The 15,915-nt window shown below is 43.1% G+C and overlaps 1 protein-coding gene across 1 annotated transcript in view; it reads left to right on the forward strand.

Annotated features, from left to right (window-relative positions):
- The window catches only part of LOC138257142 (vomeronasal type-2 receptor 26-like), a 157,957-nt gene extending 150,434 nt beyond the window's left edge, over positions 1 to 7,523 (forward strand). The window contains exon 4 of the mRNA XM_069205888.1: positions 6,634 to 7,523. Coding sequence (XP_069061989.1) covers positions 6,634 to 7,523 — 890 coding nt within the window. The remainder of the gene's footprint in view (positions 1 to 6,633) is intronic.
- Positions 7,524 to 15,915: the final 8,392 nt, after the last annotated feature.

Consider the following 15,915-nt stretch of genomic DNA (forward strand, 5'->3'; position numbering starts at 1 on the left):
ACACGTCTCCTAGTTCAGCATAAGCTGCTCTGCTAAGCTACCATTAGCTATCAGCCTAAGCTGCTAGACACCCTATACACTAATAAGGGATAACTGGGCCTGGTGCAAGGTGCAAGTACCCCTTGGTACTCACTACAAGCCAGTCCAGCCTCCTACATTGGTTGTGCAGTGGTGGGATAAGTGCTTGAGACTACTTACCACTCTTGTCATTGTACTTTTCATAAGAGAAAAATATACAAAACAAGGTCAGTGTATATACACATAGCCAAAAAGTTTTGCATTTCCTCTTTTCACTCTTTTCTAAGTGCTGAAAAGTACCTCTAAACTTTCAAAAAGTTCTTAAAAGTTTAAAAAGTTTTTTCTGTCTTTCCAAAAAGTTCTGAAAACTTTTTTCTCTTTTTCTATCACTTTAACTCTCTCTAAAAAATGTCTGGCACAGGCCAAAGTGTTGATCTGTCCAAACTTGCATATGACAACCTTAGCTGGAAAAGAGCAAGGAGTCTCTGTATAGAGAGAGGTTTGAGTGTAGGGAAAAATCCTTCCTTGGAACTGTTACTTAACATGCTTAGAGAACAGGATAAGGCCATAGGTGCCCCATCTGTTGAAAAAGTACCTAATAGTTCCCAATCTGATTCAGGGACTCCCCCAGGAAAAGATTCAGGAAAGAAACTTCCTAGCCTGCCCATTACTAGACAATCTAGCATAGATGGTAATGATGATGAGCCACACCAAATAAATAGTGTTGTCTCACATCATAGCAAAAGCATTTATTCTCACCATACTGGTAGTAATGTTTCTGTAAACCAAGCTGTTAGGGTGGCTTCTGTAAGGGACACGTCTCCTTCTGTTCATTCCCATCATAGCTCTGTTTCTAGAAATGTCCCTCCCACCAACCCTGATGACAGAATGTTAGAGAGGGAACTCAATAAGTTGAGGGTGGAACAAACCAGACTGAAGCTTAAAAAGCAACAGCTGGATTTGGATAGACAGTCTTTTGAATTAGAGAAGGAAAGACAGAAGTTGGGTTTAGATACCCATGGTGGCAGCAGCAGTATTCCCCATAGTCACCCTGCAAAAGAGCATGATTCCAGGAATCTGCACAAGATAGTTCCCCCTTATAAGGAGGGGGATGACATTAACAAGTGGTTTGCTGCACTTGAAAGGGCCTGTGTTGTACAGGATGTCCCTCAAAGGCAGTGGGCTGCTATCCTATGGCTATCATTTAGTGGAAAAGGTAGGGATAGGCTCCTTACTGTGAAAGAAAATGATGCTAATAATTTCCAAGTTCTTAAGAATGCACTCCTGGATGGTTATGGCTTAACCACTGAACAGTACAGGATAAAGTTCAGAGAGACCAAAAAGGAGTCTTCACAAGACTGGGTTGATTTCATTGACCATTCAGTGAAGGCCTTGGAGGGGTGGTTACATGGCAGTAAAGTTACTGATTATGAAAGCCTGTATAACACAATCCTGAGAGAGCATATACTTAATAATTGTGTGTCTGATTTGTTGCACCAGTACCTGGTAGACTCTGATCTGACCTCTCCCCAAGAATTGGGAAAGAAGGCAGACAAATGGGTCAGAACAAGGGTGAACAGAAAAGTTCATACAGGGGGTGACAAAGATGGCAATAAGAAGAAAGATGGTGAAAAATCTCAAGATAAGCATGGGGATAAGGGTAAAACCAAAGATCCCACTTCAAATCTTAAACACTCTTCAGAGGGTGGGGATAAAACAAATTCTTCCTCTTCTTCCCAACCTGCACACATTAAAAAGCCTTGGTGCTTTGTGTGTAAAAATAGAGGCCATAGGCCAGGGGATAAGTCCTGTCCAGGTAAACCCCCTGAGCCTACCACCACTAATACATCAAGCTCTAGTGCCCCTAGCAGTAGTGGTACTAGTGGTGGGACTGCTGGCAACAGTCAAGCAAAGGGTGTAGTTGGGTTCACTTATGGGTCCATAGTGGAAACTGATGTCATCAGTCCCAAGACAGTTTCTGTCACACCTAGTGGCACTGGCCTTGCCACACTGGCTGCTTGTCCCCTTACAATGGATAAGTACAGGCAGACAGTTTCAATAAATGGTGTTGAGGCCTTGGCCTACAGGGACACAGGTGCCAGTTTCACTTTGGTGACTGAAAACCTAGTGCCTCCTGAACAACACATCATTGGACAACAGTATAAGATTATTGATGTCCATAACTCCACTAAGTTTCTTCCCTTAGCTATAATTCAGTTTAGTTGGGGTGGAGTTACTGGCCCTAAGCAGGTGGTGGTATCACCTAGCTTACCTGTAGACTGTCTCTTAGGTAATGACCTAGAGGCCTCAGGTTGGGCTGATGTAGAGTTTTATGCCCATGCAGCCATGCTGGGCATCCCTGAGGAATTGTTCCCTCTCATTTCAAGTGAAATGAAAAAGCAAAGGAGAGAAGGCCTGAAAACTCAGGATCCCTCTCCATCAACAGGTAAAAAGGGTATCACAGTATCCCCTAACCACCCTACCATTCAGGATACTATTCCTGTGGTGGGAGAAACCTCTCCTGGGGTGGCACCTGTTCCAAGGGAATCATCAGCTGGCAAAGCTGGACTCCCTGAGGTGGAAGTACCTCTCTGTAGGATAACTAACATTGGTGAGAAAAACAGCACCATTTTAGTTAACATGGAGCATCCCTCCAACCCTCCCAGAGAAACTTTAGTGCAGAAACCCTGCACTACCTCACAACACTTAGGACAGCATCCCTGCCCTAGTGTGGAGCTCATAGGACAGCATCCCTGCCCTGCTCCAACTCAAGAGAAACAGCATCCCTGTTCTCTCTTCCAGCCAGATGGACAACGTTTTTGCCCAGTTATGGCTTTTCTGAGACAGCATCCCTGTCTGGCATTTCCATCACTACAAATAGGTTCAGTGGACAATTCCCACTGCTCTAAACTAAAACTTACTGATAGAAACTCTGAAAATACATCTTCACATTGTTGCTTAGCTAAAAAACTTCAAACAGGGTGGTTTACATCCCCACAGGGAAGTAACCATATAGTGGATGATAAAGGGAGTAACCAGTCTATTGCAGAGCTACTCTCTACTTATCACCACTTAGACAATAAAGTCTCAACTGGCCAAGGTTAGCCTTATTGTCCTTCGTTTGGGGGGGGGTTGTGTGAGAAGGTAGCCTCTTTCTAGCCTTGTTATCCCCACTTTTGGCCTGTTTGTGAGTGTATGTCAGGGTGTCTGTCACTGTTTTCACTGTCTCACTGGGATCCTGATAGCCAGGCCTCAGTGCTCATAGTGAAAACACTATGTTTTCAGTATGGTTGTTATGTGTCACTGGGATCCTGCTGGTCAGGATCCCAGTGCTCATAGGGTTGTGGCCTATATGTATGTGTCACTGGGACCCTGTCACACAGGGCCCCAGTGCTCATAGGTGTGCATGTATATGTTCCCTGTGTGGTGCCTAACTGTCTCACTGAGGCTCTGCTAACCAGAACCTCAGTGGTTATGCTCTCTCATTACTTTCAAATTGTCACTAACAGGCTAGTGACCATTTTTACCAATTTACATTGGCTTACTGGAACACCCTTATAATTCCCTAGTATATGGTACTGAGGTACCCAGGGTATTGGGGTTCCAGGAGATCCCTATGGGCTGCAGCATTTCTTTTGCCACCCATAGGGAGCTCTGACAATTCTTACACAGGCCTGCCACTGCAGCCTGAGTGAAATAACGTCCACGTTATTTCACAGCCATTTTACACTGCACTTAAGTAACTTATAAGTCACCTATATGTCTAACCTTTACCTGATAAAGGTTAGGTGCAAAGTTACTTAGTGTGAGGGCACCCTGGCACTAGCTAAGGTGCCCCCACATTGTTCAGAGCCAATTCCCTGAACTTTGTGAGTGCGGGGACACCATTACACGCGTGCACTACATATAGGTCACTACCTATATGTAGCTTCACAATGGTAACTCCGAATATGGCCATGTAACATGTCTATGATCATGGAATTGCCCCCTCTATGCCATCCTGGCATAGTTGGCACAATCCCATGATCCCAGTGGTCTGTAGCACAGACCCTGGTACTGCCAAACTGCCCTTCCTGTGGTTTCACCGCAGCTGCTGCTGCTGCCAACCCCTCAGACAGGCAGCTGCCCTCCTGGGGTCCAGCCAGGCCTGGCCCAGGATGGCAGAACAAAGAACTTCCTCTGAGAGAGGGTGTGACACCCTCTCCCTTTGGAAAATGGTGTGAAGGCAGGGGAGGAGTAGCCTCCCCCAGCCTCTGGAAATGCTTTGTTGGGCACAGAGGTGCCCAATTCCGCATAAGCCAGTCTACACCGGTTCAGGGACCCCTTAGCCCCTGCTCTGGCGCGAAACTGGACAAAGGAAAGGGGAGTGACCACTCCCCTGACCTGCACCTCCCCTGGGAGGTGTCCAGAGCTCCTCAAGTGTGCTCCAGACCTCTGCCATCTTGGAAACAGAGGTGCTGCTGGCACACTGGACTGCTCTGAGTGGCCAGTGCCACCAGGTGACGTCAGAGACTCCTGCTGATAGGCTCCTTCAGGTGTTAGTAGCCTATCCTCTCTCCTAGGTAGCCAAACCCTCTTTTCTGGCTATTTAGGGTCTCTGTCTCTGGGGAAACTTTAGATAACGAATGCAAGAGCTCATCCGAGTTCCTCTGCATCTCCCTCTTCACCTTCTGATAAGGAATCGACCACTGACCGCGCTGGAAGCCTGCAAACCTGCAACATAGTAGCAAAGACGGCTACTGCAACTCTGTAACGCTGATCCTGCCGCCTTCTCGACTGTTTTCCTGCTTGTGCATGCTGTGGGGGTAGCCTGCCTCCTCTCTGCACCAGAAGCTCCGAAGAAATCTCCCGTGGGTCGACGGAATCTTCCCCCTGCAACCGCAGGCACCAAAAAGCTGCATTACCGGTCCCTTGGGTCTCCTCTCAGCACGACGAGCGAGGTCCCTCGAATCCAGCGACTCTGTCCAAGTGACCCCCACAGTCCAGTGACTCTTCAGCCCAAGTTTGGTGGAGGTAAGTCCTTGCCTCACCTCGCTGGGCTGCATTGCTGGGAACCGCGACTTTGCAGCTACTCCGGCCCCTGTGCACTTCCGGCGGAAATCCTTTGTGCACAGCCAAGCCTGGGTCCACGGCACTCTAACCTGCATTGCACGACTTTCTAAATTGGTCTCTGGCGACGTGGGACTCCTTTGTGCAACTTCGGCGAGCACCGTTTCACGCATCCTCGTAGTGCCTGTTTCTGGCACTTCTCCGGGTGCTACCTGCTTCAGTGAGGGCTCTTTGTCTTGCTCGACGTCCCCTCTCTCTTCAGGTCCAATTTGCGACCTCCTGGTCCCTCCTGGGCCCCAGCAGCGTCCAAAAACGCCAAACGCACGATTTGCAGCTAGCAAGGCTTATTGGCGTTCTTTCGGCGGGAAAACACTTCTGCACGACTCTCCAAGGCGAGAGGGATCCGTCCACCAAAGGGGAAGTCTCTAGCCCTTTTCGTTCCTGCAGAAACCTCAGCTTCTTCTGTCCAGTCGAAGCTTCTTTGCACCCGCAGCTGGCATTTCCTGGGCATCTGCCCATCTCCGACTTGCTTGTGACTTTTGGACTTGGTCCCCTTGTTCCACAGGTACCCTAGTTTGGAAATCCACAGTTGCAGCATTGCTGGTGTGTGTCTTTCCTGCATTATTCCTCTAACACGACTATTTTGTCCTTAGGGGAACTTTAGTGCACTTTGCACTCACTTTTCAGGGTCTTGGGGAGGGTTATTTTTCTAACTCTCACTATTTTCTAATAGTCCCAGCGACCCTCTACAAGGTCACATAGGTTTGGGGTCCATTCGTGGTTCGCATTCCACTTTTGGAGTATATGGTTTGTGTTGCCCCTATCCCTATGTTTCCCCATTGCATCCTATTGTAACTATACATTGTTTGCACTGTTTTCTAAGACTATACTGCATATTTTTGCTATTGTGTATATATATCTTGTGTATATTTCCTATCCTCTCACTGAGGGTACACTCTAAGATACTTTGGCATATTGTCATAAAAATAAAGTACCTTTATTTTTAGTATAACTGTGTATTGTGTTTTCTTATGATATTGTGCATATGACACTAAGTGGTACTGTAGTAGCTTCACACGTCTCCTAGTTCAGCCTAAGCTGCTCTGCTAAGCTACCATTATCTATCAGCCTCAGCTGCTAGACACCCTATACACTAATAAGGGATAACTGGGCCTGGTGCAAGGTGCAAGTACCCCTTGGTACTCACTACAAGCCAGTCCAGCCTCCTACACCGGGTGATCAAAAGAAGCAAAAAATCCAGGTGTACTGCTGGGACAGAACCATTCCAACAGTTAATCACACTCAAGGATGTGCAGGTTTTGGCTAATGCATGTTATTTTTACAACGTACTCTTTTTATTGATTCCATTAATATTTGCAAAGGTAACTTTAGCTAATGTGAATATTGTATGCTCACTCAAAGACATTTCTTCACCTGGGTGTTTCTGGAGATATTACAATTCTTTACTTTTATACCATCACTTTGTCCTTTAATAACAAACCAGTGGCAATGCTATGATACCAGTACCATTTCTATAACAAATGAGCCATTTGTTTTCTCTTTTAGACATGGAAAGCTGCCTGCAGTGCTCAGATGACCAGTGGCCCAATAAGCGGAAGGACGGATGCATCCAGAAGGAATTGGTTTATCTTTCATATATTGATAGCCTTGGTGCCAGTTTAGTCTCCATATCTATTTGTTGTTCCATAATGACAGCTGGAGTGTTGGGAATCTTTCGAAGGTACTGGGACACGCCAATAGTCAAAGCTAATAACCGACAACTCAGCTACACTCTCCTTGTCTCTCTAATGTTAGCTTTTCTCTGCTCCCTCCTATTCATTGGATGCCCTACGCCATTGAACTGTTTGACCCAACAAGGTGCATTTGGGATTATTTTTACTGTTGCGGTCTCTTGTGTATTGGCAAAAACCATCACTGTTGTCATTGCCTTCAATGCCACAAAGCCAGGGAGCAGGTTAGGCAGATGGCTGGGACCTCGGGTATCTGCCTCTATGGTCATCTTGTGCACAATGGGTGAAGTAGTAATTTGTGTCACTTGGTTGCTCACCTCTCCACCTCATCCAGATATTGACACACAGTCTGAAACTGGCAAGATGATCCTGCTGTGTGCCCAGGGCTCTACCACTGCCTTCTACAGTATGATTGGTTACATGGGCCTGTTGGCCTTTATAAGCTTTACTGTGGCCTTCCTAGCCAGGGACCTGCCTGACAGATTCAACGAGGCCAAACTCATCACATTCAGCATGCTTGTGTTCTGCACTGTCTGGGTGTCCTTCATCCCAGCCTACCTCAGCACCAAAGGCAGGTACATGGTGGCCGTGGAGATCTTTGCTATGTTGGCTTCCAGTGTTGGTTTGCTTGGCTGTATATTCATTCCCAAGTGTTACATCATTCTGCTCAGGCCCAATTTAAACACAAGGAAATCTAGTGGATAGGCGCAATGTATAGTCAGAGACACTGAGCCTCATTTACAAGCGCCACTGGTGGGTCCTTTTCAGTTATACTCCAGTGGAGCTGTGCCCATTTCCATATTTACAAGGCGGCGCTAAGCCACTTTGCATGGCTTAATGCCACCTTGTAAATAGGGGCCCAACATAGTTATGTGTGGCAGAGGGGTATGCACTAGTTGTTGCTGTAGGCATATTCATGTAACACAAATTGTTTTTGAAACTGCCCCAGATTTACGAAGAATTGCAAACCTGAGGCAGCACGAAAAACGAATGCCACCCAGGGGTGACGTTAGAGTGGTGCAACAAGGAGAGATACTTTTATTTCTCCTCGTCCTTGCTTTTTCTATGTGTGCTGCATTCTGCAGCACACATAGAAGGAGCAAAACACCATTAATGATTGTTTATGTACAGGAAGGTGTCCCTTCCTTACATAGACAATCATTAAATATTGATGATTTACTACTTTCCAACGTTAAGTTGATGTGCAAGAGTGAGAGAAATCGCTAAGTTGGTGAGCGCGAGCAAGATTTCTGAATGCAAGTGGTTGCGGTAGCCCGTGACCGCTCATGATAAGGAAGCTGCTGCTTGCGTTGAGAAAGCTGCAGCTCGAGTAGAAAAGCAAAAAGAAGTTAGCACCCTCTGGCGCTCCGTGTGATGGTGTTCGCACTGATTTTTTAGCACGGGACAAAGTCTTGCGCTGAACATCAGTGCGAACAGCGCACCTTACCCAAACTCTGTCGCTCGCGAAATTCCACGTAGCGCTGCAGAGTGTTTTGGGCCCATTGTGGAGTTCCGCATAGCAGAACTCCACAAACTCCGTCCAGGCCTAGCAATTATGCCCAAAGGTCTTTAGCTGACAAGAGTTGTTTGGAGTAAATCAATGAAACACATAACATTTGTATGGCTTTTGTTATAACCATGTTTGTGAGTCAATGTTTTTAACACAACAGTTCATGCCATGAAATGTTACAAAGTAGAAATAACATCTTCATGAAGAAGGATGCAAATGTATTAAGGTGTCTGTGAGAGGATCAGGAAAAATATCACTGAAGGAAATTACTTGTTGTACGAAAGGATATTCTCTATCATAAATTCTTTGCTTGAACCATGCTGAAAGCACTACTAAGGAAGGGTGTCGAGGATACCACATTTTGTATTCCCAAAATCTCTTAAAAAACCATCTTGCAGTATTGAGACTGTGCTCTGTTATACTCATTGCCTCAATAGTGCAGTGAAAAGTAATCCTGCAAAGCCCTGGTAGCAAATGGCCTGAACAGGACACTGAAGTAAAGCAGTTAGGCCTTCTGGTGGCTCCTTCCCTGCCCAATCACAGCAGTGTTTGATACATAAATAAATTCACTTGGAAACATACTGTTTTTGTGCTGCTTTCTACTGATATGGGTCATCAAATGAAATAAATTGTCACTGATACTAAATTTAGAGTTCTTATAAACATGTAGAATCGTGTTTCATCTAAGAACAAGACTGCACAATGCCTCCTCTTCCTTTTAAGGGTGAGGAGGTGGGAAGAATGCAGATAACTGAAATGTTTAACAAAAGGTGGATCTCACTTACAAACTGGGCTGGTTCACTTGCATTGTCACTTTGTTTCTGAAAACTGCTAAGGGTGGAGAAGTTTACTGAGCTTGTAATTCACCCACTGCTCGGTATTTCATCAATTGTGACAAGGAAAGCAACGTTCTTTGTTGAATATTTTAAAGAGCAACTGTGTAAGGAAGAAGCCCATGGAAGATAACAGAATCCAATTAAAGGGCCACTTAGGGACTGAAAAGTCACCTGTGTATAATTGGCTTCATAATCCCCTGAGACAACTAGCTACTACACCTACAGACAAAAGCCATTCCTGGTCAATTAGAAAAATAGAACAATGCAATCTGAAATAGACAAATGTTAATACCTCACAAGACCTAAGTTGAGGCTTCTTCCACCAGAGATACTGCAAGCCATAGAATATCTATAACTCTGCATGACAAAGGATGCAACGATTGAATACCCCATCACCTACCAAAAATTGGACATCTACTATAGAGGGTTTTAGGAGGGATATGCATCAAGGACCCCTTCACTAACTCTCTCACACAGACAATGGCCGTGTACATTTTCCTACACTTTTACACACAGATACCTTCATTCCTTATTTGTTTGACTTGATATTAGAATTGTCTACATTCTCAGGATACCGAATCAACTGATCAAAAAGTGTAATTATTACCTATCGCTGAAGTACCTGTTTGTTCCGATATCTGAAAACATATGTCCCTCGCTTGAAAAGACGTTGGTGGACTTCCTCCACTGGATGAAATTTAGTTAATCGCCATGAAGCTGATTACAAGTGGTTTAAATGAACATTTTTGGTATGATACTTTTGAAACTCTGCCTACTCCTGTCTGACATGGAAAGCAAGAACAGCCCCTTGCTTGTGATAAAGCCAAACCACAATGTAACACCTCAAAACAATATCCAACATAGCGAACTACACATATGAGTTCTTAATACACAACATACCAACAGGCATGTGTTGTCAATGTGACCCACTGAAGTGAAAAAACTGTTTTGGATACTACGGGAGAGGGCAGTTCCGTCCTCTGTAAATGATATGGAACTCCTCTACTGGTAATGCTTTAAGGCTAGAAAAGCTGCCATTCATTAATCACCTGTTTCCATGTTGGTATACCCATTTGGCAGCACAAAGGATTTTTGACAAAAAGTAAATTTTTCACTGGAAGCAATTGTCTGTTAAGGGTGTGGAGGAAACTTGTTTCATGATTGTTTCATTATTATTCATTAACACAGTTGATGCCTTTTTTTCTAGTATATACACACATTTTAAAGTAGTAAATATATACAATGTAAGTATAATTCAAATCAAATAAACTGTAATTATTTAAATATTATATATACATATATATTTATATAAGCATTTAGATTTACATAAACACACATAACTATGTATGTGTGTTTATAAAAATATATATTATGTATATACATACATATGTACATACATAATACATAATAAACATTAGGCCTTAAGGTGGTCTTTCCGCCAACTTTTTGCCTATCTCCTTCATTTTTCTGACCTTGTTTCTGCTGGATTTAGTGTTCTGTGCACTTTATCACTGCTAATCAGTGCTAAAATGCTTGCGCTCTCTCCCCTAAACATGGTAATACAACAGAGTCCATCCCATCCTACCTAGAAGGTGTCGGCCTAACTCTGGCTAGCCCACAGTGCCTCACACAACCCTAGAATAGAAAGTTGATATCTGGCAACCTAAACCTGACACTCTGACTCCTCAGGGAAGTTGCGGTGACCAGATCATACCCCTTCTGCTCAGTTACTCAGAGACTCACATATGCCAAGGCAGACCAAGAGATGCAAATTGGATTTTGATGCATTTATTGAAGGAATTGCACCCGATTATAAAAAGCATGAGCTGTGACAATAAGCCAGATGAAACATTAAACAGTGTTCATCATTACAATTAGTGTCAAGTAGATAAACAACCCCACCATCTTTGTATGATCCTAAAGGACTAAAGATTCCTAGCTACATCCTATTTCTAAAATATGAATGCACAATGGTGGTAACCCTTCTGCATATCCCGGTCTAAGGGAGGGACCCTGACCCCATCCCTGAAGAGACGAGCCTGTTGTGTGGATGGCAATCTTCTCTGTAGCTGAAGAGTCAGTGCCAGGATCAGCAAAGCTTGTCAATGGAATGATGTACATGTCAGGACAACAATGACTGGAATGCCCTCTGCCTCCCCCCTTAGGACTATGTGTTGTTTATATAATAAATCCTTCTGTGTTCTAAGAACAGGACTGACGTGCTAATATGTCTTGGTGTTTGGGACTGACTCCTGAGCTCCTGGAGTGGCAACACAAGTTAGAATATCATGCACTGAACATGACAGCCTTGAACAGAGGACAAAGTGAAATGTGTACAAAGGGATGATAAAATGTGCAATGCGAACAACTATGTCTTCTCACAATGAAACAGCTGATAAAAATATGAAAACAACAAGCTAAAAGCTGGCTGTGCTAAAAAATATGAAATGAATAAAAATGTGTCTACGTGTAAAAGGCACAAGCTATGGGCCTAATGCTAAAATAAGGGTGTCCAAACCAGGCACTAAGGAGAACCCACAACACACTCCCCTTGCCGGTACAGGAGTGTAGGGTCCAGGACCTAAACCTAATAAAACTATAAAACAACAAATTAGAAGCAAATATACTATAATATATATACATAAAAAGAGATACCATGCCCATGCTGAGAAGCTGACCAGGCCAAAGCATAAGGCCAAAGTAAAAGAAGTTGATTTGTGAAAAGAAGTGCAATTAAAAACCCTGGAATCCTGCATGAGGTCATCAGACACAACCATTGAGATAAATCGTGGACAGAACCCACTTCGGCAGATGATAAAACCACCAAAGCCTCATTCAAAAGAGTGAAGGAGCACATGTGATCTCTTGTCTCAGCCACAGTCACATGGCCGAAGGGGCATCATTCTGTGCTGTGCCAGATGTTGGGGCACTGGGAGGCACTAGATCCACAAAGGGAGGCTCTTAGAAGGCGTCACTTAGCAACCACAATCTCAAGGGACATCTTCGAAAATGAACCCTCATCAAGAACATCATCAAATTAATGTCCCCAGAAAGCCCATTTCACAAAGCAAGACACACTTCCGGTGCACATATGAAGGGGAATCACAAGCACAGAAAATGGGCTGCACACAGCAGATAACTGTTCGAAATGACAATGACCAGTCCTTATCAAGTTCCTCCAATAGTGCTGCTCTGAAATTCTGCAACATGCATTCATGACACAGTTGGGCTGGTCGGAGCCCCATTTCACCTTTTAGTTGGGATGTGGCAGTCATTGTGAAATAAAAATAGCAACAGCAGATACAGCCGATTAATGCCAAAACAATCTGGAAACCTCCAAAAACAGCCTTAAAACATGAGTGAATAGCTGAAGGTATAACTGAAAACATGGTCTGGAAGGTGCTGACAAATCCAGATCCTACAGCCTTAAAACGTGTAGAATCCCTGCGGTGTTAGATGCGTTAAAAATGTGACTGGCTAATTCACCAACGTGTTTCAGAAAGTTTGCACTTAAAAGGGACTCTGTCTCTGCATTTGACCTGGTCACTTGCAGGTCATTTGTTTTGTGGGCAGCTTTGAGCCCCTATGTGTTTTTGAAACAAAAGTGCTTTAAGTCTGCTCAGCTTGTCAAAATTGACATCATAAGTAGCAATATGAGGCCACAAATTTGCTACTTCTATCTCATGCATGGAAGGGAAAAGCACATCATAATAGGTCACATTTGAAAAACAATTACATATGCAACACTTGCTCCCATCCCACAACAGCTTTGATCACTAAGCATCAAGTACCCCCCATCTGAAAGTAACTGAAACACAATGGGCAAATCAAAGGGACTGGAGTACCCTTCAGGTAGCAAGTTAAGTTCACTACCGATGCATTGCATGCCAGCTGTTTGCAAATCATAGATTGGGTTACAGAAATTTCACATTTGTTTCTGCTGAGAAAAACCTCCTTGTCGCCGTTCAAGTGTTTGAAAACTAAGGACAACTCCCACACCTCATGGATGTATCTATCTCCTAACTGTTCAAACCTGTCAACAGGAAAGTGTTTCTCACACAAAATAAATTGAAATGTCGATATTAGAACGGAGATTACTCCATGTGTTAACCCAAATGATGATAGTGTTCCGGCTATAGTCAGCTTTTCTAATTTCTCAACATTAAGCAAGAAGTAAGTAGCTTCTTTCTTAGCCATTATCTCTTGTTTATGTGTGAGGTTAAATGCAGCAAATAACTCCTTCGAGTTAACGTTCTTCTAGGGCACATACCCACTTTTGAGAACTTGTAAAGTCCAACTCAGCTGTATAATGGACCTAAGATAGCTTCGTCCATGATGTAAAAATGACATATAGTTTTGAGTAACGTCAATAGCAGAGGACGCAGTGTTGTTTAATATGTGAATATGAGTGAACAATGTGTTCATACCATTATTCACAATGGTTATAACTTTCTCTAAATTTCCCTTATCAATTTAAATGTGCAGCAGCTTACATCAGGAAAGCTTTCAAATGTCATTATATATTGCATTTAAGAATCTAGAATGTGGTTTCCTGGGACCTAACAAGAAGTCTTGCAAATCAGTGTCTTCAGAAAGGAGAGAAAGGTGTTCTTTTACAGCTGTATGTGTGGAGGACTGTAACCATTGTTGACATATTTTTCCCACACTGCATGTGGTGATGATACTGGAGTGCTGTGTGATGACATTATGAGGGTCCGGTCTGTTTGCTCTAAAACCCCAAGTAGAGTTAAGAAAAGGTGCATGACAACCATTTGTGTCTTCTGGCCACAATAATCACCTGAAAGTGATTAATTAAATGTACTGTCCTGAACCCAGCCACTGAGCTGTTCTTCTGTAACATTCACAATATTTTGCCAATTTTCAAATTTGCCTATCTAAGTTATACTGGGCACATTCATTTTGTTAACTTTTGCTAACCCAAGGCAAGTTGTTTGCTAGACTGTGTCATTTAGACAAAACATTTACAATGGAAATGAACATGCTCTAAATAAAGATACCATGCCTTGCATCTGCCATACGTTTGTTCCCCCAACACTTTTTAAGTCAATCAACTTTTCCCAATAGTCTTAGCCTTGTATGATCAATTGTGAGACAAATGAATCAGCATAAATTAATTTAGAGTTGATTAGCAATATATTCCTTGCTTTCAAATTGAATAATTTCAAACAATAGGACTCAGCATTTTCAACACCATGCCCAGAAAAATAAGTGAATTTCCTATGTTTTGGAACTCCCCACTGGAGGAGTTGGACAATGTCCCCATTATGTATAATTAAAAACCACTCTTGCAGTACTAGCTTGATGTAAATAATGGTGTCCATAATGATGATGAAAGAACATTTTCCCATATTTTGTGGTATTCATGTATACATCTTCACTTTCAAACACAGTATAATATTCAAGCTATGAAAGCATAGAATCAACTGTTGTGACATCCCAGTCATCGGAAACAACCCCAGGTGTAATAATGTAATTTACAAAAATTTTGAAATCATATGGAATTCGAATCATTTCAGTAGGATCAACTATATCAAAAGGTACTTTATCCCAAACAATTCCATCTGGAACTAGAACAGCAGAAATGTTCACAAGGGACAAGTCTCTTCTCACTTTATGTGAGGACAAGTAAGGCTTTAAAACCTCATCCACCAGTTCATCAGCAGAGCATTCAGGAAGATAGTGACTACGTATCAGCAGATAGAAGAAAATAACAAACCCAATCCATAGAAGAAAGGTAAGCAGTGTCAATAAGATCCACAGATAGTACCATGGGAGGATAAAATAATGTTGTTTAAGTCAGTAAAAAAGCTTACATATAACATGTGCTGGTGCAATTGTTGGTGCTGAAGATTGTGAAGAAAAATCCTCAATGTCGGAAAAGTAACCAGAAGCAGTCTGTGCAAAAACTGGAGCCGGTGCTGGTGGAAGAGGCTGGTAGATGTATCTAGAGATGGTTCATCATAAACGATTCCATCCGTTTGAGTAGAAATGGAAAATGCCAGATTAACAATTTGGGCATTTCTTGTTGAAGTTGTGGTGACAGGAATCAACAAAAGTTCATTCTCTGCTCTCCCCAACTTCTGGGAAATAATATCATTGTTGTTTAATGCCTGGAGGAGTATGTGCTGTGCTGAAGTGAGAGGGGCCAGGGAACTATTCAAGAATCCTTTTGGTCTCCTGTGTATGATCGGTCACAGGATGCAATTTGATGTGGTCACCAGAGACAAAACAGTTGTCTTTGGAACCATGCAACGGGGGTAAAATGAAAGTTCAGGTACCATGTATTGTAAGAACCGGCACCTGTGCCCGGTATGATGGGCCAATCTCCTTTTCCACAGGTATGTTTTCTCAAACTAGATCCCCAACATTTGGTTTCCAGCCTGCAGTGCCCATGGGAATCAGTGTTCTGCCTTAATCTCTCTTATTGTCATTCTGCAAAAGTCTGCCACCTCATTTTATAGAGCCCACCCTCTCCTGCTTTAAAACCCTATCCCTGAAACCTATTATTACCTAATCACCACCAGCTTATCTATCTACATGAACCCACATAGCCCCCACTAATTATCACACCTACCTGGTATTAATATAGGCTATCACAAAGTAACTGGAGTAAATGCATGCAATGTTTGTTTTTCTTAAGCACATGATTATCACAATAACCAACATTTAAACACTGGATTAGGCATTAACCTTGGGTTCTGGGGTACTGTGCTAATCGCCATAAAGCACT

Source organism: Pleurodeles waltl, chromosome 1_2 (assembly GCF_031143425.1).
Source record: "Pleurodeles waltl isolate 20211129_DDA chromosome 1_2, aPleWal1.hap1.20221129, whole genome shotgun sequence".
Classification (NCBI taxonomy): Eukaryota; Metazoa; Chordata; class Amphibia; order Caudata; family Salamandridae; genus Pleurodeles; species Pleurodeles waltl.